The sequence below is a fragment of the Dipodomys ordii genome, unplaced genomic scaffold, assembly GCF_000151885.1.
Source record: "Dipodomys ordii isolate 6190 unplaced genomic scaffold, Dord_2.0 Scaffold7, whole genome shotgun sequence".
Classification (NCBI taxonomy): domain Eukaryota; kingdom Metazoa; phylum Chordata; class Mammalia; order Rodentia; family Heteromyidae; genus Dipodomys; species Dipodomys ordii.
Genome location: NW_012267223.1, coordinates 21,197,918 through 21,224,627, shown reverse-complemented (window position 1 = coordinate 21,224,627; position 26,710 = coordinate 21,197,918). Strand labels below are relative to the sequence as shown.

At 52.5% G+C, this 26,710-nt stretch overlaps 1 protein-coding gene and 1 long non-coding RNA gene across 2 annotated transcripts; both read right to left on the bottom strand.

The window, feature by feature from the left end:
• Window positions 1-165: 165 nt before the first annotated feature.
• On the bottom strand, window positions 166-25,978 carry LOC106003103. Its single transcript, XR_001175976.1, has 2 exons — window positions 25,925-25,978; window positions 166-1,049 (listed from the first exon to the last, which is right to left on the bottom strand). It is a non-coding gene; the product is annotated as an uncharacterized LOC106003103 (long non-coding RNA).
• Window positions 166-26,710, bottom strand: Thra (thyroid hormone receptor, alpha). The gene is made up of 9 exons (XM_013037872.1): window positions 26,615-26,710; window positions 15,444-15,801; window positions 12,883-12,950; window positions 11,727-11,827; window positions 8,786-8,933; window positions 7,678-7,883; window positions 5,759-5,905; window positions 4,750-5,008; window positions 166-3,685 (listed from the first exon to the last, which is right to left on the bottom strand). The coding sequence occupies exons 2-9, from the start codon at window positions 15,494-15,496 to the stop codon at window positions 3,435-3,437; spliced, it is 1,233 nt and encodes a 410-aa protein (XP_012893326.1). The 5' UTR covers window positions 15,497-15,801; window positions 26,615-26,710; the 3' UTR covers window positions 166-3,434.

Here is a 26,710-nt window from a genome sequence, read left to right as displayed (position 1 = left end):
GTGATGTGTGCTCGTTTGGAGGGTGGGGGTGGGAGGGGACTGTTGCCAAGGCTGGGAGGGGGGCATCTCTCCATCTGGTCAGCTTGTGGGGAGGGTACTCTGCCAACAGATGGGAGGAATATAGGGAAACAGCACACAAGTCTAAGGGGGGAGTGCCCAAGGGGGTTATTTTCATCATATATTTATTACATAAATATATAGTAAAATAGACGAGCAACAATTACCATAAAAATATCTTTCTTTAAAATCCTGACCCAAAACACAACGGGGTGAAAAATCGCACATAACAGACATACTGATTGTCAACGTGGGGCAGGAGTAGGAGCCCCTGCAAGTCACCCCTACCGGTCCCACCCCTCCCTGGGGAAGGGACCTACCTCCTTCCCTGTTTCTGGCCACAACCCTCCCTCCCCCCACCCCAGCACCAGCTTCTCATACATTCAGTAGCGCCTCTGGGCAGTGTCTCCCTCCCCCACCCAGGAGTTCCCAGGGCAGCAAGTACTGTCCCCCTTATGGACGGTGTCTGTGTCACGCGCCCTGCCCTCTCCCAGCCCTGCAGACCCACCCCCCCCAGGAAGGGGCAGGGGCTCCTCCTCCCCCACCCTCCCCAAGTCTGAGCAGGGAGGAGGCTGGATGAGGTATGTGTGTTATAAGTGATGGGAGGGGAAATACTGAGATGGAGAGGTGAGGCGGGTGGGGGTAGGGTAGTGGTCATGGCTCTGGCACCCCCTTGTCCTGGCCTGGCTCCCTCAACCTATTCCCAGCAATCCTTCCTCCCACCAATACTGCACCTGCTGCCTCACCCTGCCTGCCCTAGTGCCCCGGGCCAACACTGGGGGAGGCATGCTAAGCACCCACACCAAGGCCGTCCCCCCATTAGCACCAATGGCCCCCAGGAGAGGGCCCTGTCCCTCACTTCCTCAGCAGGGACTGACTGGGACAGCTGCCTCTAGAGCAGGTACGTGGCACTCCTGAGTCTCCCTGGCTCCTCCCCTACCACATGTACTCACTCAAACATTCACACAGAGAAACATATGCGCGCACACACACTCACACACACACACACACACCATGTCACCAAGAGGAGGGGGAGAAGCCAAAAGGGAGGGGGATCACAGCTCATATGACTGGGGAGGGAAGGGGGGATTCCAAGTGCTTGTAAGAGAAGAGACCAAGTATATGGCTAAGAATGGGGCTGGATGGGCAGAACCGGGTCTGTGGGAAGGGGAGAGACAGCAGGCAGGTCAGGAACTCCACTGGGCTCCCAGGCATAGAAGGAAGGTGTGACAGCATTTACCCATGGGACTGGAGGAATACAGGAACCAGTACCCCAGGAGAGAGAGAGAGAGAGAAAGAGAGACAGAGAGAGATGGCAGGAGGGAAGAGAAGGAGCAAAGGCAGGATAGAAACAAAAATAGTAGATAGTGCAGAAGGCCCAGGACCCCCAGAGGCACAGGGCAGGCATATGCACAGGTGACAGTGGATGCTCCTTCAGGCCCTCTACCCAGTGGGAACACCTGAGCAGTGAGAGGACACTGCCCTGAGTGGCAGCACAGCATTGCCTCTGTGGTGTGTGTGTGTGTGTGTGTGTGTGTGTGTGTGTGTGTGTGTGTGTGTGTATGTGTGTGTAGGGGGCTGTGGCAGGCTGAGGGTCAGAGTGGGGTGGCAGGCTTCCCCACTGCTTAAGACATTTTTGCCCCAATAGTGCAAAGCGCAGGAAGCCCTGGCACCCCTCGCTCACCCCCTGCCCCATTCCCCATGGCTTCCGGGGGGGCATCAATGTCCACCCATCCATCCCTGCCGACATGCAGCCCTGAGCCCAGGGCCCTCTGGTCTGTTCTGTCCCTCCTCCTTCCCTCCCTCTCACCCATGGAAGGGCCAAATCTCTCTCCTTCTCTCCCCTGAGAAGTAGGCTGTAGCCAACATGGGGAGGAAGAGGAGGAGGAGGAGGATGGTAGTTCTCCCAAAGTACAGACCAACAGAGCACTCCTTCCCAGAGGGCGGGAGGTGGCTCAAGCCAAAGTCCCTGAATTAGAGAGAAGGGAAAGGAGTCCCAGGGGCAAAAGGGCAGCCAGCCTGAAGAGCTTCAAAGAAAACAGGAGGAGCACTAACTGCCTCCTCCTCTGGGGCTTCAACTAAGTGCCACTCATGGAAACATCCCCATTCTGTACCCATCCACCTGAGTCTAGGTTGGATGCATTGAGTGGGGGTAGGGAACAAGGAGGGCAGAAGTCAGAGGGAGCTGAGAAGACAGACAGGAAACAGGGGAACAGTTCTACAGGAGTAGAGGCTCTGGGAGATGCTCACACACAACTCCCTCCCCCACCACAGCAGCATCTGGATTGTAGCTAATACTGCAGGATACGAGGAGGGAAGGAGCGTGGGCCACAGTTTTTCCTGTGTGGGTGCCAAGGTGCAAGAGGAGGGGGACCAGGAAGGCCCCTGGGGCTGGGCACTTGAAAGGGGAGCTGTGTGGGCAGCAGGGCAGGCTGGTGAGGGGCCAGCTGGCATCCAGCGTGAGAGGTAGATGGAACTCAGCGGGCACGAGTGGCAAAGGACAGAGGAAGTTCTAGGGTTAGGGGTGCCAAAGGGGCACAAGGGCGGGGGGCAAGGCAAGGGGGTGCCAGGACCCTGTTGTGTCAACTCACAGCTCTGATCGGCAGCCCTACCCTTGGGGGGTCTGCTGGGGGGGCATTTTTTTTAAAACTCTGATCTGGGGGGAGGAAGGGCAGCTCTCAAAGTGCATGGGGGTGGGAAGTGGGGTCCTTCCCCTCGGGCCAGCCTCAGCTAATAACTTAATATCATGTCTCTCTCTCTCTATTGCTCTCTCTCTATTTTTTTTCTTTTTCTTTTTCTTTTTCCTTATCCTCTGTCTAGTTTTTCTTCATTTTATCTTCTCCCCTTGCTTGGTTTCCAAAGTGCAGTTAGGATGACTTATTGTTTTTAGCCTCCAGGGGAGGAGCCAAGCCAAGGTGTCCTTTGCCATCCAGGCATCTGGGGAAATAGAGGCCCTTTGCCTGGAGGGGAAATCTAGGCCAAGGAACTGGGTTGGGGGCTCTCTTGTATATGTGTAGGGGGCTGAGTGGGGACATCTGCCCCCAACCCTCATTTCTCCTTTCCCTACAGTCAAGATGGCCTATCCCTCTGTTCTCCCTTCCCCTACCTTCTTAGAGGATGGGGTTCTGGGAACTGCAAGACATGGGACCCAGCCTCCCATACTGTCCTCATAGCAAGTTCATTTGTTTTGCCCTGTCTCAGGGCTGTGGAGGTTCTGAGGGGGATCTGGGCAGTGCAGGGGTTATGTGGGAGCTGCATCTATCCAAGGATGGGAGGAAGGAGAGAAGAGGTGGGAGGTCTCTCTCAGTCCCCAGCTCTACCCCTTCTCTCCAGACTCCTCCCCACCAGCTCCGCACACCCTCTGGCCGCCTGAGGCTTTAGACTTCCTGATCCTCAAAGACCTCGAGGAAGAGTGGGGGGAAGAGTTCGGTGGGGCACTCGACTTTCATGTGGAGGAAGCGGCTGGCGTGGCAGGCCCCGATCATGCGGAGGTCAGTCACCTTCATCAGCAGCTTGGGCCAGAAGTGCGGAATGTTGTGTTTGCGGTGGTTCACGTAGTGCTCGAACGCCAGCAGGTACGCCTCCTGACTCTTCTCGATCTTGTCCACACACAGCAGGCCCGAGCGGTCTGTAGGGAGGGAAGGCAGGATGAGTGAGTGGCAGAGGCCTGGGAGAGACAATGGGTAAAATGCAGGGGAGGATACAAGAAAGGGACAAGGTGGTAGTCTGAGGCTAGGAGAGAATAAGGGAAGAAAACGACACCAAGGGACCTGTATAGAGACTCCCTTACTGAGGATCAGATGGGGCACTGAAGAAACAGAGGGACTGGAGTAACACATAAAGAGGACAGAGGAACTGGAAGGTGGAGCCAAGAGGACTAGGGGAAAAACAAGTGCTGATGGTGGTCAGAGAGGTGGGGTAGAAATGGGGGTAGAGAGGGGATTGAAGGACAAAAGATAGGACTGAGAGACATAAGGGAAAGACAACAGAAAGTGGATAGGAACAAAGTGGGGCGTGTAAGTGACAGGATGAAGGACAAAGAGAAAGAATGGTCAGAGGCAGGATAAAGAACAAAGCAAGGACTGGGAGCTGGTGGCTCTATAATCCTAGCTACTTAGGAGCCTGAGATCTGAGGATCAAGGTTCAAAAAGCCAGCTTGGAGAGAAAGGTTTATGCAACTCTTATCTCCAGTTAACTATACACACACACACACAAAGTGGAGTTGTGGCTCAAGTCATAGAGCACCAGCCTTGAATGGAAAAAGCTAAGTGGCTCAAGTGGGACAGACACTTGCTTTAAAGGAAAAATCTATAGGATTGTGTCCAGGCCCTGAGTTCAAGCACCAGGACCAACCATCACACACACACACACACACACACACACACACACACACACTCAAGCACCAGGACCAACCATCACACACACACACGCACACACACACACACACCCCAAAACCCCCCCAAAAACAAAAACAAAGAGGCTGGGAGGTCAGTGATGGACCTGAGGACCAGAGGTGGGGGTATGGTGGGCTGGGATGGGGAATGAATGACAACAGAGGATAGGACAGCTTGGAGGACACAGAGATAGCTGGGGGAGTATAGAGGATAAAGGAAGAGGGAGATCAACAAGCCTGGGGTCCAGCTAAGCTCCGGCCCCCAAGGGCTTCTAGGCCCTCCCAGAACTAGCAGGTACCTGTTGACATTAGCAGCACAGCCTGCAGCAGAGCCACTTCCGTGTCATCCAGGTTAAAGGCAGAGAGTGACTTGCCCAGTTCAAAGATGGCATCAGAGACTACGCCCAGGCCACCATTCTTGAGCTGCTCCCGCTTGACGGCCATCTCCCCACTCAGTGTCAGGGTATCGCTCTCGGGATCATAGCGGACGGCTGCCCGCAGGGACATGATCTCCATGCAGCACCCCTTCAGGAGGATGATCTGGTCTTCGCAAGGCAGCTGCAGGGCGACAGGGCCACAAGACCACTCAGCATCCCTTCTCCTAGTAGGGAGTCTCCTCTACAGTTACCTTAGGCTGGACCATGCCTGGGCTTTCACACTTAGGCCTAAGGAGGAGATCCCACTGTGCTATAGCCAACCCAATGCACACAAGATAATCGAGGCATAGGCTGGGGATGTGACTTAGTGGTACAGTGCTTGCCTAGCATGCATGAAGCCCTGGGTTTGATTCCTCAGTGCCACATAGACAGAAAAAGCTGGAAGTAGTGCTGCGGCTCAGGTGGTAGAGCTCTAGCCTTGAGCACAGGGAGGCTCAGGGACAGAGCCCAGGCCCTGAGTTCAAACCCCAGGACTGGCAAAAATAAATAAATAAAAGATAATTGAGGTACAGGGGGATTTTAGGGAACTTGGTCAAGGCCTCAGAGCTAATAAGACAAGCTGTCTCACACTGTACTGTATTGTGCAAAATGAGGAAAATATTCAGGTTGCTTGGAGGTGAGATGGGTGTGTAGACTTGAGGGGAGAAGGGCTGGGAAGGTGGGCTCATGAAGCCAGCTGGCTCATATATTAGGCATCCCTACTATGTAAATGTGTATGTGTGTTCACCTATGAGTGTGTATTGGGTATGTTGATCTACAGAAATCACTCAGAGAACGTAAGGGGAGAACCTTAAGACTGGGTAACCTGGGGAATTGCCCTCCAGATTCCCTCCCACATGCTGTCATGTCTTTCTTCCCATGAGCCACTCACCTCGGAGAACATGGGCAGTTTTTTGGCAAAGTCCACCACTCGGGTGATAGCCGGGGTGATGATCTTGGTAAACTCGCTGAAGGCCTCTAGGTCTACCTTGTCTCCGTCCGGCATGGAGACAATGGGTGACTGGCCAATGTCATCAGGCTAGAGGGAGAGATGGGGGTCAGCTGGGGCGCAGACCCCTTTCAACCTCTCACTGAGGCTCCCTGCCCACCAGGGGGAGCTCCAAGGCAGCTTGGGGAAGAAAGGTTGGACAGGACGGGGCAGGACAGCTGTATCTCAGCCCTGAGGTTTTTCCTTCAACCTTGGGGCAGAGGATAGACCAGAGCAAATGCCCTAAGTCTGCTAATAATAATGGTAAGAGTGGTCGTAGCAGTAGTAGAATAATAATTATATGACTGAAAACATGTAGCCAAGTATTAGGCTGTATGTTCTATAGATTTTATCCCATTTTAACCCCTTCCTGAATTCTATAAAGAAGGTAAAATTGTCACCATTTGACAGTCCAGGAAACTGAGGACAAGTGAAACTAAGGAATAAGGTCAAAGTCACATGACTTGTTCTAGCCTGGTATTATTGCCCAGGCAATAATAATAATCCTAGATACTCAGGGGGCTGAGATCTGAGATTGAGGTTCAAAGTCAGCCTAGGAAGGAAAGTATGTAAAACTCATCTCCAATTAACCACCAAAAAAAAACAAACAAAAACAAAAACAAAAAAATGGAAGTAGAGCTATGGCTCAACTGGTAGAGTGCTAGCCTTGAACACAAAAGCTCAGGGATGCTGGGCGCCGCTGTCTCACACTTGTAATCCTAGCTACTCAGGAGGCTGAGATCTGAGGATCACGGTTCAAAGCCAGCCCAGGCAGGAAAGTCCCTGAGACTCTTATCTCCAATAAACCACTAGAAAACCGGAAGTGGCACTGTGGCTCAAGCGGTAGAGCGCTTGCCTTGAACTGAGGAGCGCAGGGACATGGCCCAAGCCTAGAGATAAAGCCCCACGACTGACAAAAAAAAAAAAAGCTCAGGGATAGCACCCAGGCCCTGAGTTCAAGCCCATGACTGACAAAAAAAAGCCAACCCAGAGTTCAAGGTCCTGAGTTTAAGCCCTAGTACAGGCACAAAAATAAAGAACCAAAGAGAATGCCAAGCACAGTAGTATGCATTCAACAAATGTTTGCTCTTCATGATGCTGCCATCTTGATTCTTGACATTTTTCCTTTAAAGCAAAGATCAATCCTAATATATAGAAATGAACATTTTTATCCAGGTGCCAGTGGCTCACACCTGAAATCCTAGCTATTCAGGAGGCTGAGATCTGAGGATCGCAGTTCAAAGCCAGCCCAGGCAGGAAAGTCTGTGAGACTCTTATCTCCAATTAACCACCAGAAAACCGGAAGTGGCACTGTGGCTCAGGTGGTAGAGCGCTCACCTTGAGCTAAAGAGCTGAGGGACAGCGCCCAGGCTCAGAGTTCAAGACCCACAACTGACAAAACAAAACAAAACAAAAAAAGACCCATGGTCGACAAAAAAATAAAGAAAGAACCAAGAGCCACAGTTGTCCATCTCTTCCCAAAAGGATCATCCACTTGGCAGTCAGTTTACCAATCCTGATACAATGCCTGAGACCCAGCAGGCACCCAAAAAATACTGTTACATGACTGTGTCCTCATGGTCCCTTCCTTGTCACTATGGGCAAGAAAAGAAGGAGAGATCCTCACAGTCTGATGAGGAAGGCAAGGCCCTGTACTTATAGAGGATCCTCTTGGCTGAAAGAGGTGGAACCCAGACAGCAATGACATACACAGGTGTACAAAATCTGTACTGCCAAGGTGTGGAGAGTATAGGTTCTGGGTTGGATTAAACCAAGGAAGCTTCCTACAGAAGGCAAGCTTCCTTATTCCCTTGTTTCCTTACCAGAAATTTCCGCCTCTGCTTCCAATGGCTGCCCTGGGCATTGGTGCTGCGATGGGCCTCTGTGGCAACATGGATCAGATCCCACTCCTCAGGAGTGGGCTCTGGTCGCTGCTGCAATGACCGGATCATCTCCTCTTTCCGCCTCCGTTCCCGGTTCTGCTCAATCAGTTTGCGCTTGGCCACTCGCTTGGAGTCATCTAAAACCACTGTTGGTAGAGAGAGATATGGGAGTCTTGGCTTGGTACCCTCCCTCTCCTCTCCACAGTCCTGTCAGAAACTACTACTAAGAGTAGTTTCTGTCTGTGCAGCCTAGTACACAGATTGGGGACACAGGGCCAAAGAGATGAAGCAACTTCCCAAGTCAACTAACAGTTGAGTGTCATAACTTGAACCATATCTAATCACTGGGACCACATTCAACTCCAATTCAGAGGACTAGTATCCTTTCTTTCTTTCTCTCTCTCTTTCTTTTCTATCTCTTCCTTCCTTCCTTCCTCTCCCTCCCTCCGCTCCTCTCTTTCTTTTTGCCAATCCTGGGGCTTGAACTCAGGGCCTGGGCCTTGAGCTTCTTTTGTTCAAGGCTAGCACTCTACCACTTGAGCCACAGCGCCCTTTCCAGCTTTTTCTGTTTATGTGGTAGTGAGGAATTGAAACAAAGGGCTTCATGCATGCTAGGCAAGCACTCTACCACTAAGCCACATTCCCAGCCCAGGACTAGTATATTCTGGTCTAACATAGTACAGTAACAATGGTTGCCACCCAATCCAAAACCAATGAAAGACAGACATTTCCTTTATCCAGAAGTGGGGTACCTTTCCTGGGAGTCAGAATCATATGAATCAGGCCGGGTTCAATACTTAAGAGTTTTTCACTCAACTCCGTCTCTAAGGCCCTCAGACAGCACTGAGGCCATGTGCAAGGGCCAGAGAAATCCTGTTTCCCTTGAGATGAGGGTATCTGGGACTAAGATGCCCAAATGTTTCACCATCAGCCTGACCTGAATTGACTGTTCCTCTGCCTCGAGGCTACCCTGGAAGAAAGCTGTCATCCCTGACCTCTCCGCACACCCCCCCCCGCCCCTGGTTCTAACCCCACCATTGTCCCTTACAGTCCATGGCCATGCCCACGGCGATGCACTTTTTGAAGCGGCACAGCTGGCACTGATTGCGAGTGATCTTGTCAATGACACAGCAGCTGTCATATTTGCAGGAATAGGTGGGATGGAGGTTCTTCTGGATTGTGCGGCGAAAGAAGCCCTGGGGTTGGAGGGGAGATGAAGCAGGTTCTAACTGTGATTTCTCCCTCCTGAATCAACCACACAGTTCACGGGGGAAGGGTGGGAGGGAGGTGAGATCAGCAAGGACACCTGGCACCCTCCTGAGCCTGCTGCCAAATGATCTCTAGGCTAGGCCAAAGGATCTGAGAAACACATGCCCTCAGCCCCCAGGTTGCTGAAGTAAAAGAAATAAGAATGGTGGCTGGGCCAGGCGCTGGTGGCTCATGCCTGTAATCCTAGCTATTCAGGAGGCTGAGATCTGAGGATCATGGTTCAAAGCCAGCCCAGGCAGGAAAGTCTGTGAGACTCTTATCTCTAATAAACCACTAGAAAACCGGAAGTAGCACCTTGGCTCAAGTGGTAGAGCACTTGCCTTGAGCTGAAGAACGCAGGGACGGCACCCAAGCCCAGAGTTCAAGCCCCACAACCGACCAAAAAAAAAAAAAAGAAAGAAAAAAAAAGAAAAAGAAGGGTGGTTGGCCATGGGTGGCTCAGGCCTATAATCCTAGCTATCAGGACACTGACATCTTAGACTAAGGTTCAAAGCCAGCCCGGGCAAGAAAATCCATGAGTCTCTAATAAACAACTCAGAAACAGCCAGTCATGGCACTGTGGCTCAAGTGGTGTAGTACTAGCCTTGAGCACAAAGAGGCTCAGGGCCCTGAGTTCAAGCTTGAGGACCAGTCCAAAAAAAAAAGAGGAAGAAAGAAAAGAAAGAATTGTGATTATAATGGGGCGCATTGGGCCTGGGGGTAGTATGAGGTGCTTCAAGGAATGAAGGCTTTGGAAATCTAATTATCTTATTTTCCATCATGCTAAATGACTTAGAAATCAGCACTGATCTCAAATCCAGGGCTTTCACTCAGGGTCTCATGCTCTCTCTTGGCTTTTTGCTCAATGATGGCTTTGTACCAGTTGAGCCATGCCTCTACTCCCAGCTTTTTGTTGTTGTTGTTGTTTGTTTATTGGAGATAAGAGTCTCTAAGTTTTGTCTGCCTAGGCTGACTTTGTTCCACAGTTCTCAAATCTCAGTCCTGAGACTGATTATGTATGTTGTCTATTGCCCATGTAGGTGGAATTCATGAAATAGGAGGATCAAAAGTCAAGAAAAGCATTGGGTATGAACTCTAGTAGCTTGCAAAGAAAATTTTCATTTCTTTTCTTTTTTCTTTTTATCAGTCGTGGGTTTTGAACTCTGGGCCTGGGCTCTGTCCCTGAGCTCTTCAGCTCAAGACAAGTGCTCTACCACTTGAGCCACAGCACCACTTCCAGTTTTCTGGTGGTTAATTGGAGATAAGTCTCATGGACTTTCCTGCCCAGGCTGGCTTTGAACCATGATCCTCAGATCTCAGCCTCCTGAATAGCTAGGATTTCAGGCGTGAGCCACTGGCACCTGATCTTTGCTTTAAAGGAAAAAATGTCAAGAATCAAGATGGCAGCATCATGAAGAGCAAACATTTGTTGAATGCATACTACTGTGCTTGGCACTCTTTCTCTCATGCATCATTATATTTAACCCTAATGACAATCCCAGGAGGTAGAAACTGTTACTGTGTCTATTTTGCAGACTAGGAAATGGAAGTTTGGAGAACTTAATACAATTTTCCCCCAGTCAGCTGACTAAATGGGCATCAGAGCCAGAGGTAGTCCTCAAGTAAAAGACACCAGGGCCTGTACTCTCAGATTTTTGGGGTGTATTAAAATCACCTAGCACACCTACTCAAGATACAGACACCTGGGCCCATTCCAGCCCTACTAATTCAAACTATCTAGGGTTGGAGCCAAGATTTTCAGCCTCTTGAGTAGCTAGGATTACAGGTGTGAGCCACTGTTTCTTGAAGTTTATATTTTCAGGAGACAGTGAGACCAGAAAAACTTTGTAGACTGAAACTGAAAACAAAACTGAATTAAGCCTCTCCAAGTCCTTGTCCTCTCTATCCAGGGAAAACTGGTTACCTTCTTCTGAGCCAGCACAGCACCATACTTATCAAGTGCTTGTGTACCTTGCATTGTTTTAAGCAGTTGTGTTAATTATCTCATTTACTTCTCTGAACAATCCTTAGGAAACAGGTACTATAATTATCCCTAGTTTATAGAGAAAGAAACAGAGGCTCAGAGAGGTTAGGCAATTTTCTGACAAGTGGCAGAACAGAGATGAGGAATGGGTGAATGAATGGAGAAGAGAAGAAAAATGATGGAACAGGTGGGTTTTTGGTTTCATGTTGTATGTTGGTGTTTTTGTTTTTGTCGGTTGCAGGGCCTGAACTCAGGGCCTGGGCGCTGTCCCTCAGCTCTTCGGCTCAAGGCTAGCTCTCTACCACTTGAGCCACAGCGCCACTTCTGGCTTTTTCTGCTTATGTGGTGCTGAGGAATGGAACCCAGGGCCTCATGCATGCGAGGCAAGCACTCTACGACTGAGTAACCTTCCCAGTATCAGTAGGAGAGCTCAAACTCAGGGCCTGGGTGCTGCTTCTTTCTTTTTTCACTGAAGTCTGGCTGAGTGCTCTACCACTGGAGCCACAGTTCTACTTTTGGCTTTTTTTGGTGGTTAATTGAAGATAAGTGTCTCATAGACTTTTTGTGCTTGGGCTGGCTTTGAACCTTGATCCTCAGATCTTAGCCTTCTGAGTAGCTAGGATGACAGGAATGAGCTACTAGCTCCTGGATTAGGTTACATATTTATAGTTTGTCTGTCATGCCAGATGCCAAGGGACTCAAAGGGAGTGAGAAGGGGACGGGAGGTGGTGGAGGGGAGGGGAAGGCTGGTCCATACCTTGCAGCCCTCACAAGTGATACAGCGGTAGTGATAACCGGTTGCCTTGTCTCCACACACGACACACTGCTCGTCTTTGTCCAGGTAACTAGGGATATACCCTGAGAGGGAGGGAGGAAAGGGTGGAGACGGTGGGTATGGCGAGGAGCCCAGCAGAGAGGCTCCTATACTTTCCCCAACCCCAATTTTTCCTTTCTGGCCCATTTCCTAGCCCAGTCTTGCTGAAGGGGACTTTGTTCCAGGTAGAAAGTTAGGATCCTAGAGACACATTGGTGGTAATCTTGTCCATCTAATATAACAAATCTCAGTGGGGTTTTGCCCCCCCCACCATTGGTTTTTCTGAGGCAAGAGTCTCTCTATGTAGCCTACACTGGCCTTGAACTCCCAAAATCCTCCCGCCTTAGCCTCTTAAATGCTGGGATTACAGGCATGTACCACCATACTCAGTAAATCTGTACTTTTGACTACCTACCCAGAATTTCTTTTTTTTTTTTCTTCGTTTTTCTTCCTTCCCCTCTCTAAGTTGGGTTCTTACTATGTTGCTCAGGCTAGCCTTAATTACACTCTTTTTTTTTTTTTGCCGGTCATGGGGCCTGAACTCTGGGTCTGGGTGCTGTCCCTCAGCTCTTCAGCTCAAGGCTAGCACTCGGTACCACTGGAGCCACAGCACCACTTCCGGCTTTTTCTGTTTATTTGGTGCTGAGGAATCGAACCCAGGGCCTCATGCTTGCTAGGCATGCACTCTACCGCTGAGCCACCCTCCCAGCCCCTTAATTACACTCTTGTATTAAAATGATCTTTCTGAACAGCCTCTTCCTGAGTAGCTGGGACTACTTAGTGTTTTTACTTATTTATTGTTTCTTGCTTTGTCTAAAGGGCAGAGGATGGCAAAGAGAAGAACAAGCAGTCCATCTGGGGAGCATCCATACCCTCAGTTCCTCAGCACAGGCCCTGATTCTGGTGGGGCCTTAGGTGAGGAGGTAATTCATGAGAGAACAAAAGAGGCATTTCCTGATCTAATCCCTCCACAAAGACTACTCTCATCCCCAGGCTCTCCCTCGGAGCACAAGAGGTACCAATCAGAGCTCAGAGGAGACCCAGGATGGTCTGTGGGCTTAGAGGTAGGGAGAAGGAACACACACATGGCTAGACTCACCTGACATGCTGGTTTTCAGGGAACATTGGCCGTTCTTTCTTTTTCGCTTTCCATCTGGTGACCTGGCACTGGATAGGGGCAAAGTGGGTAGGATCACACAGCAAGTCTTTGGATAATCCCTTCTCACCTAAGGGGCTTCTACATTCCCCTAGGTTCATCTCCCCCCATCTTTATGTCCTTATTCCACCTGCCACCCTCCAACTAAGAAAGCTTAGAAGAGTCTGGCTATCTGGTAGCTGCAGGGAAGAGATAAGGGGCTTGACTAGGGGCAACAGCATGTTCTAGGGCCTCAACACATACACATACATTGTTCTAAGGCTCCAACATCTATAACACAAATACATACATATCCTTTGACATATACAGATATACCTACACATACACATAAGCATATAACACCTCACACCTTAAGCACCCATAATCCATGGTACATCCATATATTTAAGCCTTCAACAGACGACAAATAGGCTGGAAGAATCCTCAGAATATTCTTAAAAGCTATGTAACCTTTAAAACACCACACATACACACACACACACACACACAACACACGCTCAACATGACACCCACGCATAAGAATAACTATGCAGCCTTCCGTTTCAACCCAAGTATGGTAATAAGCCCTAAATTTGCATATGTATGCAACTTTCAGGGCATTCTCAAATATGTTTTATGACCTCTAGGATATTCCCTGTGCATTCTATAATACTCTGGACAGGCACCTAATGACACCCCTTCCTCCTACTAGTGTGAGCATGTTACCTGATTTCTAGGACAAGCTAAATAACCCACAGTAACAGACAACACTAGCAGCATCCTCCATTTAGCAAAGCAGCAAATGCAACCGCCACTCCAGCCTGGTGACACCATGCTCTAGCATTGGAGCCAGAACAAGAATCCTGAACCCCTCTATGCAAGGTATTCTTAGCCACCCTCAGACACTGCACATGTATGTTACCAGGTTCTCCACATACATGTTACATAACCTCAGCACACGCAGGTTACATAAGCCCTCTTCACACATGCAGGGATTGTATAACCTTCCACACCACACCCATTTTGCGCGTGGCATGTTGCAGGGCCCCTCCTCCTGGAGCCAGATGCAGCTCCCAACATACTGACACAGTGACCTTGGCCAGGGTCACAGTCACAGAAGGCCCTGTGCTCCACTCCCCCTGGGAATTTGCCCGTCTGGTTCGTACCAGGCTGGAGGGTCAGACCTCCTGCTTGCCTTCTAGAGGGGTGAGTTGGGGAGAACTTGGGCTATCTAGGCTCCAGTGAAGCTGGCATCTTAGCCATGACCAGATTTGAATCCTCTGGGTGCAGTCCCACGGACAACCACAAGGTGGCACATGGATAGGGGGAGGGGAAGCGTTGGGGGAGGGGGCAACAGTCCTAGGGGACTGGGAACCTGCATTCCCGCCCTTTGTTGAAGCCTTAAGGGTAGTCTTTCTCAGAGCCACAGAAGTCTCAGCAGGGAAGTACAAAAAAGATACAAGTGACAGCTATACCAGGGTGGCAGGCTGGATTGTCCTTCTCATAGTCTCCTGAGGTCTAAAGCTTTGGGGGAAGGGGCTTATCCAGTGCCCTTACCTATACAATTAGGAGCCCCATCTACTTTCTCTATGCTTCCCTCAATACACCCCAGGGAACCAGTCTTGGGCCCCAGGGTTTTGCCTGGCCAAGCCTCTGGCCTCCTGGCTCAGGATCTGATCTCCTAGGCAACAGCCAGCCACACTGCTCCCCAGAGTACCCCCACCCCCACTCCTTCTCTGGCCATAGGCACAGGCTGTACCCAGCTCCCGGGATACTATGCCAACTGGGACAGAGCTCTGTGCCACTTGGAGCTGATGGGAGAGGCAAAGACCCTCTGGACTGCTAGAGGGCAAGGCAGAGCAGAGCATAGGTAACATCCCGACTTGTGTGTGCAGGACTGACGCCTCACCCACGTGTAAGCAAAACCTTCATGGCTGGTATGCACTTCCACTTCCTGGGAGGAGCCCCAGGCCAGTGCCCGCCCTTGACCAAGAACAAGGAAGAGCTTATAGGACTTCCAGTCGATTCCAAATATAAGTATGGGTTATGACAAATAGTTATTAGTGCCAGTGTACTGAAATGTCATGTTACATGCACCAAGGCTTGTGGTCAATGCACTTGTTTGTGGTCAGAGGGTAAAAGGGCTGGTAGGGAGAGGAAAAAAATGGTAAGGTCCCTTGGATCACACATGCTGAGGAGAGGATGGCAATGACAAAGGGGGACAATCAGGGCCCTCAGAATTGTCCAGCACCGTCAAGGAAGTGGCTACATGCCTGCTGCCTGTAATTACTCTGTTCCGTATCACTTCTTCCTTCAAAATGGGCATCTTTCAATCCAAGTGCCTAATTCTCTGTGACATCTGAACATGTCATCTTCTGGATCAAGGTAGGCAGCAGGCCTGCTGGCCTCCCATCCATCTCCAGAGGTGTTTAAAAGGCAGTACTTAAAAGGGAATTCAGTTCTTTAGCCCAAGCAGGCACCCTTGCTGTTAGGAGTTGACATTACCAGCTTGCCAGATTGATTACCTGTTCTCCTCTGGGTCTGACCCACACTCCACCTTGCTTGGCTTCTGTTCCATTCACTTCAATTCCATCCAGGATGCCCTCCAGCACGCCAAGAGACTGGGGTGGGCACACTGGCCCCCCCGGCACACCCACAGGCCACCCCCCCACTACCCAGGTCCTAGGGCACAGCACCCATGGTACCCCCCTCAGCACTTGGCCTTTCACACCATGCCCTGCTCCCCAAGGGGGGGCGGGCAGGTGGTGGGAGGGGCCAGGGAGTGGCAGGTAGGAGAGCTGGGGGGCAGGCTGGATCTGCTTGGGAGGTCCTGGGTTAGGTGGTTGGGAGGTAACTTCGAAGTCTTGTCCTGTTCAGAGATCCCTGTAGAGACAAGAGAGAGGCGGGGTAAGAAGGGTAGGTGTAGGCTAGGGCTATTAAAGGGGCTGGGAAATGTGGCTTAGTGGTAGAGTGCTTGCCTAGCATGCTTGAAGCCCTGGGTTTGATTCCTCAGTACCATATAAACAGAAAAAACCAGAAGTGGCGTTATGGCTCTAGTGGTAGAGTGCTAGCTTTGAGCAAAAGAAGTTCAGGGACAGTGCCCAGGCCCTGAGTTCAAGCCTCAGGACTGGCCAAAAAGAAAAAAGTTAAGAAGGGTGGGTCCAATTCCTTTGGTAGCAACATTTGGGGTTTCCAGGGCCCATAACAAGATGGCATGGGGGACAGGCACAGGAGAGGGCCATAATAACTTTATGTTGCAGGTTAAGACTGGAATGCCACATCCCATGCCCCAGACAGGGGAAGGATGGAGGGAAAGAATGAGGTCATCCATGTGGCAGGTAACAAGTCTCAATACTAGCATTCAAACAAATGCCTAGCTCTTAATGAGTTGTCTATTAAACATTAGCTATTGTTACCACCCTCTAACCAAGTTTCCCTTAGATTGCTCAGTAATATGGGGTTAATAGACAAGCAGTTCCCAGTACAGGCATGGGGTACCCACAAAGGCAGGGTGGGAAATTGCATGCAACGATTGTGAATGCCCACATTAGAGACACACTGAAAACAATGAGGATTGGCCTCCCGTGTGGCCAGCCCAGGATCAGCCCCACAACTTCTGTCTCTGAGAGTCCTGTGTTTCCTATACAAATCCCATTGTCCAGTTTGAGGATGAGATTTAGTTGGCTAGGCTAAACTACCAGTCACCAGAATAGCAAGAGAACAGGAAAGGAAACTAACAAGGTGACCAAATAGCTAAAACGTGCCTTCCACAGCGGGCAGCAGGACTTTGCAGGTGCAGAAACTGAGTCTCAGAAAGCTCGAAGTTCACACTCAAAGTTCACAAGGCCAGAATGGTTCAGGGATTACAACCTCATAGCCTGGTTCTTAGGCCAGCGTTGCGCTGTTACCTGGAGCCAAACAATGCCAGCTTGGGCCCATCATCCCTCTACATTCCACCTCCAGCCCAAGGCTGCAGACCCATGGGGTACTGTCTGCAGGCACACAGGCAGGTGCAGGCAGATGGGAGGGGGACAAAGGGTGCAGTTCCAAACACACAACCTTGATCACATGATTGCTGAACCAGAGATCTCACCCTGGGCCCCCTGGCCCCACCTCCAGGAACTGATAAGGAGCTTGGGTAAGGGGAGGGGGCTGAGATAAGGCAGGGCATTGGGCAGGGCCAGGCAGCAGGACAGGGCCTCTGCACCCAGGCAAGCCCCTGGGGTGGGGAATATGGGAGGAGCATAGAAAAACTGGCCCATACTGCCTGTGGCACCCCTCAGGCCTCAGCTGGGCACTGGGGTGGGGGTGGGGGCTGGATGGGAAACTGGTGGGGGGGAACAACGAGTGTGGGGCGCCTTAGTCCAGGGAGCCTTCGAGAAAGTAGGTCAAGTTTTTCTTGGCTTGTGGAGAAATTCCTGTTATAAATTTATAATGGCGTAGCCAGCCCTAAGGGGTGGAGGTGGGGAAAGAGAAGGAGTGGGTGGGGATGCCCAGGGCTGGGCACTGAGGCCCTCTGCTCTCAGCCAGGACAGAGGGACAGAGGGACAGGGGTCAGGGGCACTTAGGGGGTTGGGATGGACAATAGAAGCGATTCTGTTCCCCCTTCTATCTGTACCCAGCAAGACTTCCATTTGGTCTGTGTGTGTGTGTCTGAATGTCTCCCCCCGCCTCTGGGTCTGGGTGTCTCCCTGTCTCCCCCTAGTCTGTGCCTCGGTGCTTGGCACACCCTGGCTGCGGTGCTGCCCCCGCCTGTCTCCTGCCCGCCTGGCACACTGCCACCACTTGTTTACAGAAGCTGGAAAAATCCACTCGCCAGCCGGAGGCCCAAGTGCCCCCGGGGAGGGGAGGAGGCAGACCCAGGAGTGGGCATAGTGAAAGAGAGGGGGCAGTCCTAGGGAACAGGCCCTGGGGGCAGGCAAAAAGGCCCCGGGTGTGGAGGAATGGGTATTAGCAGCTGTAGGCCAGGCCTGGCAGGGAACCCCAGTGGCAGTCACTGGCATGGGCAGCTCCTGCCCCAGGCCATAGCTCTGGGGGAACTCCCCCCCCACTACTGCCACCACTTGCTACAGGGCAGACCTGGGGCAATGCCAACCTAAGCCACCCTGTTTATTTCCCCTTCCCAGCCTGGCCTTAACTCCAAATGTGTCTGGGCACTGCCAGGGGCTTGCACGTGCCCACTGGGGGAGGGGCAGGGTCTTTTCTGCCCCATCTCTCCACTGAGCTCAATGTGTCCTGGTGCCTGTCGGTGTAACCCAGACTACAGTTAGTCCCTGGCAATGGGCAGAGGACCAACATGCTGCCCTTGCTACCTAGGGCACTCTTGTCTGGCATCTAGCAAGAGACTAGAACCTCTGGAGACTTCTTGAAGCCTCTCCAGAGATGTACCTAGGCCTCTGAAGCAACACTGTCCAGGCAGAGGTCCCAGCATGCAGACAGGCACAAACCATGTGAGCTGTGTTAGCTGTGAGCAGAGAAAGGTCATCAGCCAAGGGGATAGAGGTAGGGATACCCACCCCGCAGGGCAGCCTGTCTCCCTTCCTCCAGGAGTCCAGCTTAATATTCTTAAGCTCCCTGGCACGTGCCTTGTAGTGGCAGAGGTTCAGCCCCAAAGAGGCAGAAGAGGGTAGAGTTCTGGGGCTCTGAAACTCTTCCAGACAGCAGGGCAGCAAGACCCACCTGTCGGCTGGCCTGGCCACCCACTCCCTGTTTGTCAGATAAGAACTGCCGGGTGGCAGTGTGGGCAAGGTGCCCGCCGAGGGGGAAGCATTTCATTAAGCTTAAGTGCTTCTGCAATGAGGGGTACCGGGATGAGAAGCCAATGCGGCATCCACAGGCACTAGGCCAAGTTCCCACTGCCGTCTGTCCCACACTGCAGTCCTGTGGATCCAAGGGACACTCCCCAAGGACTCCTGGGGCTGCCACTAGGGACTCTCTGTCCCCTCCCCCCCACAAAAAAAATCTGGCTTCAAACACTACACACAGACACATACAGACACACAGACACACAGACACACACACACACACACACACAGAGCTCTCCTTAGTATCTGTGCTTGGCTTTGGCCCCACCTTTCTGGGGCCTCTGAACTTTGTCCCTAGTGCGTTGAAGAAAACTCAGCCCTCCTTGTCAACCATAGAAAGAGGTACACTATACCATGGGGAGGAGGGCTGCGCAAAGGGGGGGAAGATGAGGAAGAAAAAGGCAAAGGGGTGGCAGAGGGAAAGCAGTATGTGTGTGTGAGATAGGAGGAGAAAGAACAAAGACAGGGCAGGGATGAGGGTAGAGCTGGGGATGTCAAGGAAGTAGGAGGAAAGGAAGAAAGGAGAGAATGGGAAGGGGGATGGGAGAAGAACGGGGGATGTGGAAGGAAGACTGAAAAAGGGGAGGAGAGACAGATAAAGGAGGGGAGACAAAGAGAGAAAGGTAACAAAGAAAGATGAGAGAGAGAGTGTGTGTGTGCATGTGTGCGTGTGCCTGTGTGTGTGTGTGCATGTGTGTGGTGGGGTGCTTCTGCCCTGCCTAAGTCCCACCCTTTGGAGGCTGGGGGAGGGGAAGAAGTAGGAATGGTTACCACGGTGACAGCTGGTTCTTGGTGGCCTGGCATGTGGGCTATTAATAGTGCTGTGGGTAGGTTCACACCTCTCTCTCCCCTTCCCCTCTGCCTGCTGCTAGGGTGGGGGGCGATCCCTTCCCCACCAACAACCTACTCCCAATCACACAGCATCGATATCCTGACTCCCTACCACAGTACCAACCACGAAGAGCAAAATGTTAAAGGAGACCAGGCAGCCGCTAGAGCCCAAACACACATGGGCATGCACAGGCAAACAGGCATCTGTGTGTAGACGTGCCCAGTGCCAACATGAGCCCGTGAGCAGCCACCAACCCACCAGTCCCCCTTGCAAGCCTGTGGCCAGAAGAGGATCTGACACAGTAACACATGCCCCATGCCGAGGGGTGGATGCCTCCTCAGGGCTGGGACCGACTCGACTCTTCCTTTGCCCAGAACGCCCCTCCCCAGCTCCCAGTTCTATTCTCAGGTATGGATTGGGCAGGGCTGCCCCACCCAACTCTCTGCTATCCTGTGCCAGGAAAGAGAGAGTGAAGGCGGGAAGGCAAGGCACTACTTGGCAGGTGTGATGTGGCAGAGACTTGGGCACAGCTTGGCAGGCATGGGGGTGGAGTGGGGAGGGAGGCAGTATCCCTTGGTAAGGCTCTTGCTGGGGTCCCAGAAGGTGGGATTCAGGAGTCCAGAAGTCAGATCCTCGAGTTAACTGGAGGCTAGGGAATGAGAGAGGGGGGTGGAGGATGGGCCTAAGGGGGAGACTGGTTACTTAAACAAAGGCTCCTCCTTGCACCCCCTCCCAAAGAATCTAACAGGAAACTCTCCCCTGCAGGTCAGAGACAGAAAGACATAAACAGCAGCCCTGGCTTGGGCCAGATGCCCAGTACTAAGATCAAAGACTAGCTTCCCACCCCACTCCCCTATAACCTCACTCACCTGCTTCTAGTCTAGGCCTCTCTAGTCTAGGCCAGCTCCATCAGGTGGGCACTTAGGATTTAGGTCTGGAGGGGGGTGTCCCTTCCCCTGGTCATGTCCAGACTCTACACCCACTGATGGAGAGCGATGCCTATACCTATGCTCCAGAGCTCAGCTCTTCTGCCCCAATTCCCTTCAGGAATGGAGATGGGAGTTACAAGGAGCCCAGAGGGCAGCATTAGCAGCACCCCTAAGCTGGGCAAGGCACATTCTCCCCACCCTCCCCCCAGCAGCCAGTGGGTAATTGGAGCTGGGAGCTGGGAGCTGGGGCAGCTGAATGCTGGAGGCTTGAAAGTCACGGGGCCAAGGCGCTTGCTGCAGATGGCATCATGGGTACAAGGCTTGGGGGACTCCCTCTGCACCCTCCCCATCTAAGGCAGGAAAAGTCCTGCACCCCGGGGGCACATTGCCTAGGAAGGAAAGGAATGGTGGAGGGGACAAGAAAGAAGGCAGGGATGTTCTCCCAGGCACCCCAGGGAGGCAAAAGCTAGCCCCCACCCAGGCAGAACTGGCAGAGGCAGAGGGAGGGAGAGAGAAGAAGAGAGAGAGAGAGAGAGAGAGACAGACAGACAGACAGAGGGGAAAGAGAGGGAGGGAGGGACTAGGAAAGGAGGGACAAAGGGAGGGGAAGGAAGAGGAAGATTGAGAAGGGTGTGTTGGTGTGCATGTGTGAAAAGAGGGAGAGAGGGAGAGGGAGAACGTGCAAGCAAATGCAGCTGAGTCTCCGGCACACACCATGGACACGTGCAGACGCACGCGTGTGAGCGCACACACACACACACACACACACACACCCGCATGCGCAGAGCTCTGGTACTGTTCAAGGAGATATTCAGAGCCCTCCCCAGCCCACACATGCATTAAAAACACTCTCACATGGATACATGGAAGCGTGCACAACACACCCACTCACTGATGTGTACAAAAATGCTGATAGCCACCAAAGCTGTCCCCTCCCCCTTCCCATGTCTGGTAAAAGAGAAAATGAAACAGGCAGCCAAGGGCTCTTGGCTCCCTTAGAAGACAGAGAAAAGAGGAGGAAGAAGAGGTGAAGGAGAAGGTGGGCTGGGTGCCTGGCCCAATCACAACTGCTCTTTGCCACTTCTGGTGAAGTGTGGCTGTGCCTTTGGCACTAACTTGTAACCCCCATCTCTTCCAGCCCCTACTCCTGAAGCTCAGTGCCCATCCCCAAAGCAAAGAAACAAGGAAAGCATTCCTGGGCACAGTAACACCCATTTTGCTCCTCTTGTCGGCTTCAGAACTTCCAACTCTTCCCTCTAAACCAAGGGATGTTAGTAGCCCAGTTTTGGCCTGCCAAGTGGCACTAAGGTGAAGCCACATGTGCCCCCACTGCACACTAGTCTAAGATGTGTGTGGGCCTGCAGCCTGAGGTGTGTGTGCCAGCCCTGGGAGGGGAGGTCCCACAGGTACTGTTTACCACGCTGGGCAACAACATGGAATGAACTACTTCAGGTGAGTTTCCCCCCCTCCCCCCGCTGTCTCCTTCTCTCTTATAGCAGAGCTAGGGGTCAAATGCAGTGCCTCACATATGCTGGGCAAGCATTCTACCACTGAGTTACTCCCTGCAGTGCTCCCCCCTCCCCGCCCCAACCATCTTACATTCTTATCCTCAGCCTCCATGGAGCAGATAACACAAACTTGGGCCCAGTTGCACCAGTGGTGAATGGCAAAAACTCAGCCCCTCAACTCCCAGCCTGTGTCACCTCTGCCTCCCCCATCAAAGAGGTACCAACGTTGGCCAAGCACACCTCTGTAGCTATGAGAACTGGAATTGAGATTGGGTTCCACTCCAAAGATTGCAGTCACCCCACCAAGGGGCATCGCCCATAGTCCTTGTATCACCTTGAAGGGCAGGCACTGAATAAAGAGGTTTGGGGTAACCTAGGGAAGACCCAGGCTCTCCAGGTGCCATGCCTACTACACTCAGTGTCTCAGTTACTCTGCCATGACCCTTCACACTAATACCCCGATCTGAGCAGAGGAGGGGAATCTGGCATCTGTGAGGCAGGCCAAGGTCCCAGTTGATGGTAGTACATGGGTGACATGCTAGCCCTCACCCGTGCACACACACCCCCCCCCAGGAAAGAGTAAGGCCACTGCCTCTTTCCTGAGTCTCTCATTGTGTAAGGGAGAGAGCTGGGGAGAGGGGATTTTTTTTTTTTTGTTATCTCTCTTGCTGCCAGCACTCAGACTTGTCCCAAAAGAGATGCAGTGGTGCCAGGACATGTACCCTTATCTGGGGAGGTGTGTCCTAGGATAAGATGCCCAGGGCTCCTTTTAGGCTAAAAACTGAGGGTTAGAGAACTGATTCTAGCTTGTAACAATAAGTAGGAGAGGGAGAGATGACCTGAGTGGTGAGGAGACTGGAGAATGGAGACTCCCTGTCCCCTACCAAGTCTTAATTACCATTGCTGCGATATCTCTACCTAGCTTCTCCATGAAATCAGGCGACCCACAACCTCCAGGCTTCTATAGTCACCATAGCAGCTTCATACACATAGCTTCGTACAAACTAGGTACTTTTCAGAGCATCTTATATATCTGAAATACCTCTCAACATGGACGGATAAATGAGGTAGATATTAATTAATATCCCTAGTTTATACATAAGGCAAGAGGGAAATTGTCTTTTCAAGGTCACCCAGCCAACAGGAGGAAGAGCTGGGACTCCAACTCAGACAGTCTAGCTCCAAAACCATGCCTGCTCTTTACCATGACAGCACATAGATAGATAGATACATAAATAGAGAGAGAGAGAGAGATATTCGACTATGTGTGGCAAGCCTCAGTTTTCCCTTCTGTAGCAGCCCATGGATGCTCTACAGTAGAATCCTTACCAGTGTCTCATCATCCAAGTAGGCCAAAGCCAGAGGGAGCCTGGCTAGAAATGCTCCATACCCAGCCACTGGGCTTTGGGTCTCCTGTCCCAGTGGCCTCTGCCTAAATTCCCTCTGTGAAAGAGTTGCCCTTCCCACCCTTACTTGTATGTGAGGGATTCTCCTTTAACCTCATAAACAGTCTGAGCAGTTGTACCCTTAGAGCCAGGCCTAAAAGCTGGGCAAGGAGGACACAGCTGTTGGGCATCTTTGAGGTGGGTCTCAGCTGCCAGGGGTGTGGAGAAAGGCCATTGTAAGTCCTGCTGTGGACCCAGCCAATTCCCGCCACTGCCCAATGGGGTCATGCTTTTCCCACTTAGGTCAGTGTCGGGGGAGGAGCTGCAGCCTTTACACCCATGGCTCCCACAGAACTGGTGTCCCCTGGCTGGGTGTGCCAGCCTGAGGGATCAGCATGGGGAGTAGCTGACACCCCTGGTCTCCCCCATTCCCAGCCCCCAAAAACTTGTTGGCCAGCCTCAGCTGCAGCACTAAGGAAGCGCAGGATGTCCTGAGCAGCCAACTGAAACCCCCCCACCCCCCACCCCAACCTCCGGCTGACCCCAGAGGCGGGGCGGGCGGGCGGGCGGGACAGAAGGCCAGAGTTTGAGCATTAACAACTGGAAAAGTATGAAGAACATTGCTGCCAGTTCCCATCTCTGTGAGACAAGTGGCTGTGGCAGAAACAGAGACAAGGGGCAGGGTGAGAGAAAGAGAGTTACAGACTGGCAGAGAAATAAGGAGGGAGGGAGGGAGGATCAGACACCCCAAGACAAAGCAACAGAGAGAGACAAGAGTTAGAAATTCCAAGTCAAAAATACACATCACTCACACAGACACTGGCCGGCATACAGCCTCTGAAGGAAAGTTTCCAAGTTTGGACAGGAGGGGAAAGGTGGGAAAAGGGGTTGAACTCAGGGTGGGAGGCAGACATTCAGCTGGGGGCAATTAAGGGGACCCAGGAAAGGCTCAAGCCAGGTCCCCACTTTGGCTTTTAGGGTAGGAAGGAGAAAACCCAGCTGCTCCCTAGGAGCCAGTCTTTCCCGACACCCCTCCCCCAGCAGCCACGACAATCCCAGCTGCTGGAAGTCACTGGACGCTGCTTCAGGCCCATGGCTGGCCCCTCTGGAGCCCCCCTTGCACCCATTTTGCTCTTGGTCCTCTGTCTTCTCCCCCCCAAAAAAACCCCTCATCTATTGCTATGCACAGGCTGAGCTTAGAAGACAGAGAGAAGCTGGAAGGAAAAGTCGGTGATTGTGTGTGTGTGTGTGTGTGTGTGTGTCTAGGTGTGTGGCTAATTGTTCTGGTTGCAATGTGTGTATCTAGGGTTGTCTAGACACGACAGGAGTGGACTTTTGACTGTGTGGACTCATGTCTTGTGCATGTGTTCTGCACACAAGTCTGTGGGACTGTGCACAAATGAGTGCACCTGAGTTCCTGCAGTCAATCAACTAACAGGTGTTTACAGAGCACACCCTGTTCTAGGCTCTGGGTGGAATCCAGAGGTCTTCTAGTCATTCTCCTGGGCTTCAAAGAGCTTGCCATCGAGTAATCGGGCGGTATGACAAGTGACAGTGATTGAGAATGTGTTCCTGAGAACATTCGCTTTGCACTATTATGCAGAAGTGTTTTCATACAGATGAATTTGATTTTTCTCGAGAGTAGAGGTTTTATTGTCTACAGGACCTCAGAACTCCATGGTAAGAGTCCAGGAAAATACTTGTTGCTAGGTTGTATACACATGTATTGATGTGTTCACTGCGTTTGTGTTTGACTGACGGTCACGGCAGGCGATGGTGACTGAGTGACTGGGCATATGTGAGCACGTGTGTGCCTGCCAGTGACAGGGTCTTTTGTAATTGTGAGGCTATGTGCAATTGCTCTGTGTGCACGCATGCATGCATGCATGCATGCGATAGTGACTTTCTCTGTGTGGGTGACAGTGACTCCTCCTTGCTCCTGTGTGTGACAGCATCTCCGTGTGACCCTGTGCGTGGGTATGTGCATGGGTTGGTCTCCCTGCTCTTGGTCTCTCGTGGGTGTGTCCCACTCCTTTGAGCTCCACCATGCAGCGGCAGCCTGCCTTTTTCCCTTGTCCCCATGTGGGTGTGTCCAACAGCTCCTGTCCTTGAGTCTGCCTGGGTGTCCCTGGGTATGCATGTGGCTGTGTGGGCATATCTGTGTCTGCATGTCACCTTTGCTTCCCCCTTCATCTTGGACAATGGTCCCCTTCATCCCCTCCCCCTCCTGGGGCCAGAGCCAGCATTGAGGGGCAGGCTCCAATGGCACTGGCTTTCCTTCTGTATGCAGCAACCCCCCCCCCACCAGCCCCTGGAATGGGTGTCTGTCTCCATTGCTTCTGACATCTTCCCAGGCCTTCCTTTCACACTGGACAAGGGAGGGCCCTAGACAGAGAAGGGGCACCAGAGACACGTTGCAAAGGGAGGGGAAAAAAGGAAGGGAGGGGGCACGCACAACACAGGTCCGTTCCCTCCTCTCTTCTCCAACCATGCCAGCCAGTTAACTCCCCTAATCATCTTGGGACCATCAAGCAAGCACACCCCCCACCATTACACACACACACACACACACACACACACACACACACACACACACACACACTTTCCCCCCCACCCCATCCGCCGCGTTTTTGCAATTAGGAGTGTTGCAACCGGAGAGCCATGCTCCCTGGGGTGGGGTGAGGGGAGGGGGCCTTCTCCCCCGCCCCCCCCCACCCCATCCAAGCAAGCCCCCTTCCACCACCGCACTTACACTGCCCTCCGCAGCTGGAGAGGCAGGTTTGCAAAGGCCACTCGGTCTTCGAGGCTAGGGGTGGGGGCCGGGTGTGTGTGTAGGGGGGGGCAGGCCTCCGGCGCACCGTAAACAAACCGCGGCGCGGCGGGCGGGGGAGCCTCGGCCCCGGGGGCCCCGGGGGCCCCGGGCCGGGGAATGCGCAGCAGACCGGCCGGACAGACGCCGGGCGGGCCCTCGAGGGGGAGGCCCGGACGCCATCTCCGCTTGCGAACCCGGGGGGCCCCCCGACCGCCTAGCACCACCTCCCTTCCCCATGGGCGTTAAGTTGCAAGCTCCCGGGCTATGACAGGGTCACCCGGGCGCCGGGAAAGGCGACGGTTGGCAGCGGGAACCCCCGGGGTACCCCCAGCTTCGCCGGCCAAGCTGGCGGTGGAGACCCGCGGCTTTGCATAATCAATCGCGAGGTATTTGCATATTAATGCCCCCTCGCTCCCTCCTCCTTACCTCGGCGTGGTGCGCTGGACCGGGGCTGGGTGAACGACTGCGGGGGTCCTAGCGCCCCGAGCCGGGGGCGTCCATGGGGGGCCGGTGGGGCCCGGG

Bases quoted from the DNA above. Each gene is read 5' to 3' on its own strand.
- Thra (XM_013037872.1), bottom strand. From the start codon at position 15,496: ATGGAACAGAAGCCAAGCAAGGTGGAGTGTGGGTCAGACCCAGAGGAG. The intron at 11,828-12,882 runs GTGAGTCTAGCC...CCTCCCTCTCAG, and splicing joins CCTGAAAACCAGCATGTCAG to GGTATATCCCTAGTTACCTG. The intron at 8,934-11,726 runs GTATGGACCAGC...CTCCAACCCCAG, and splicing joins TCACTTGTGAGGGCTGCAAG to GGCTTCTTTCGCCGCACAAT.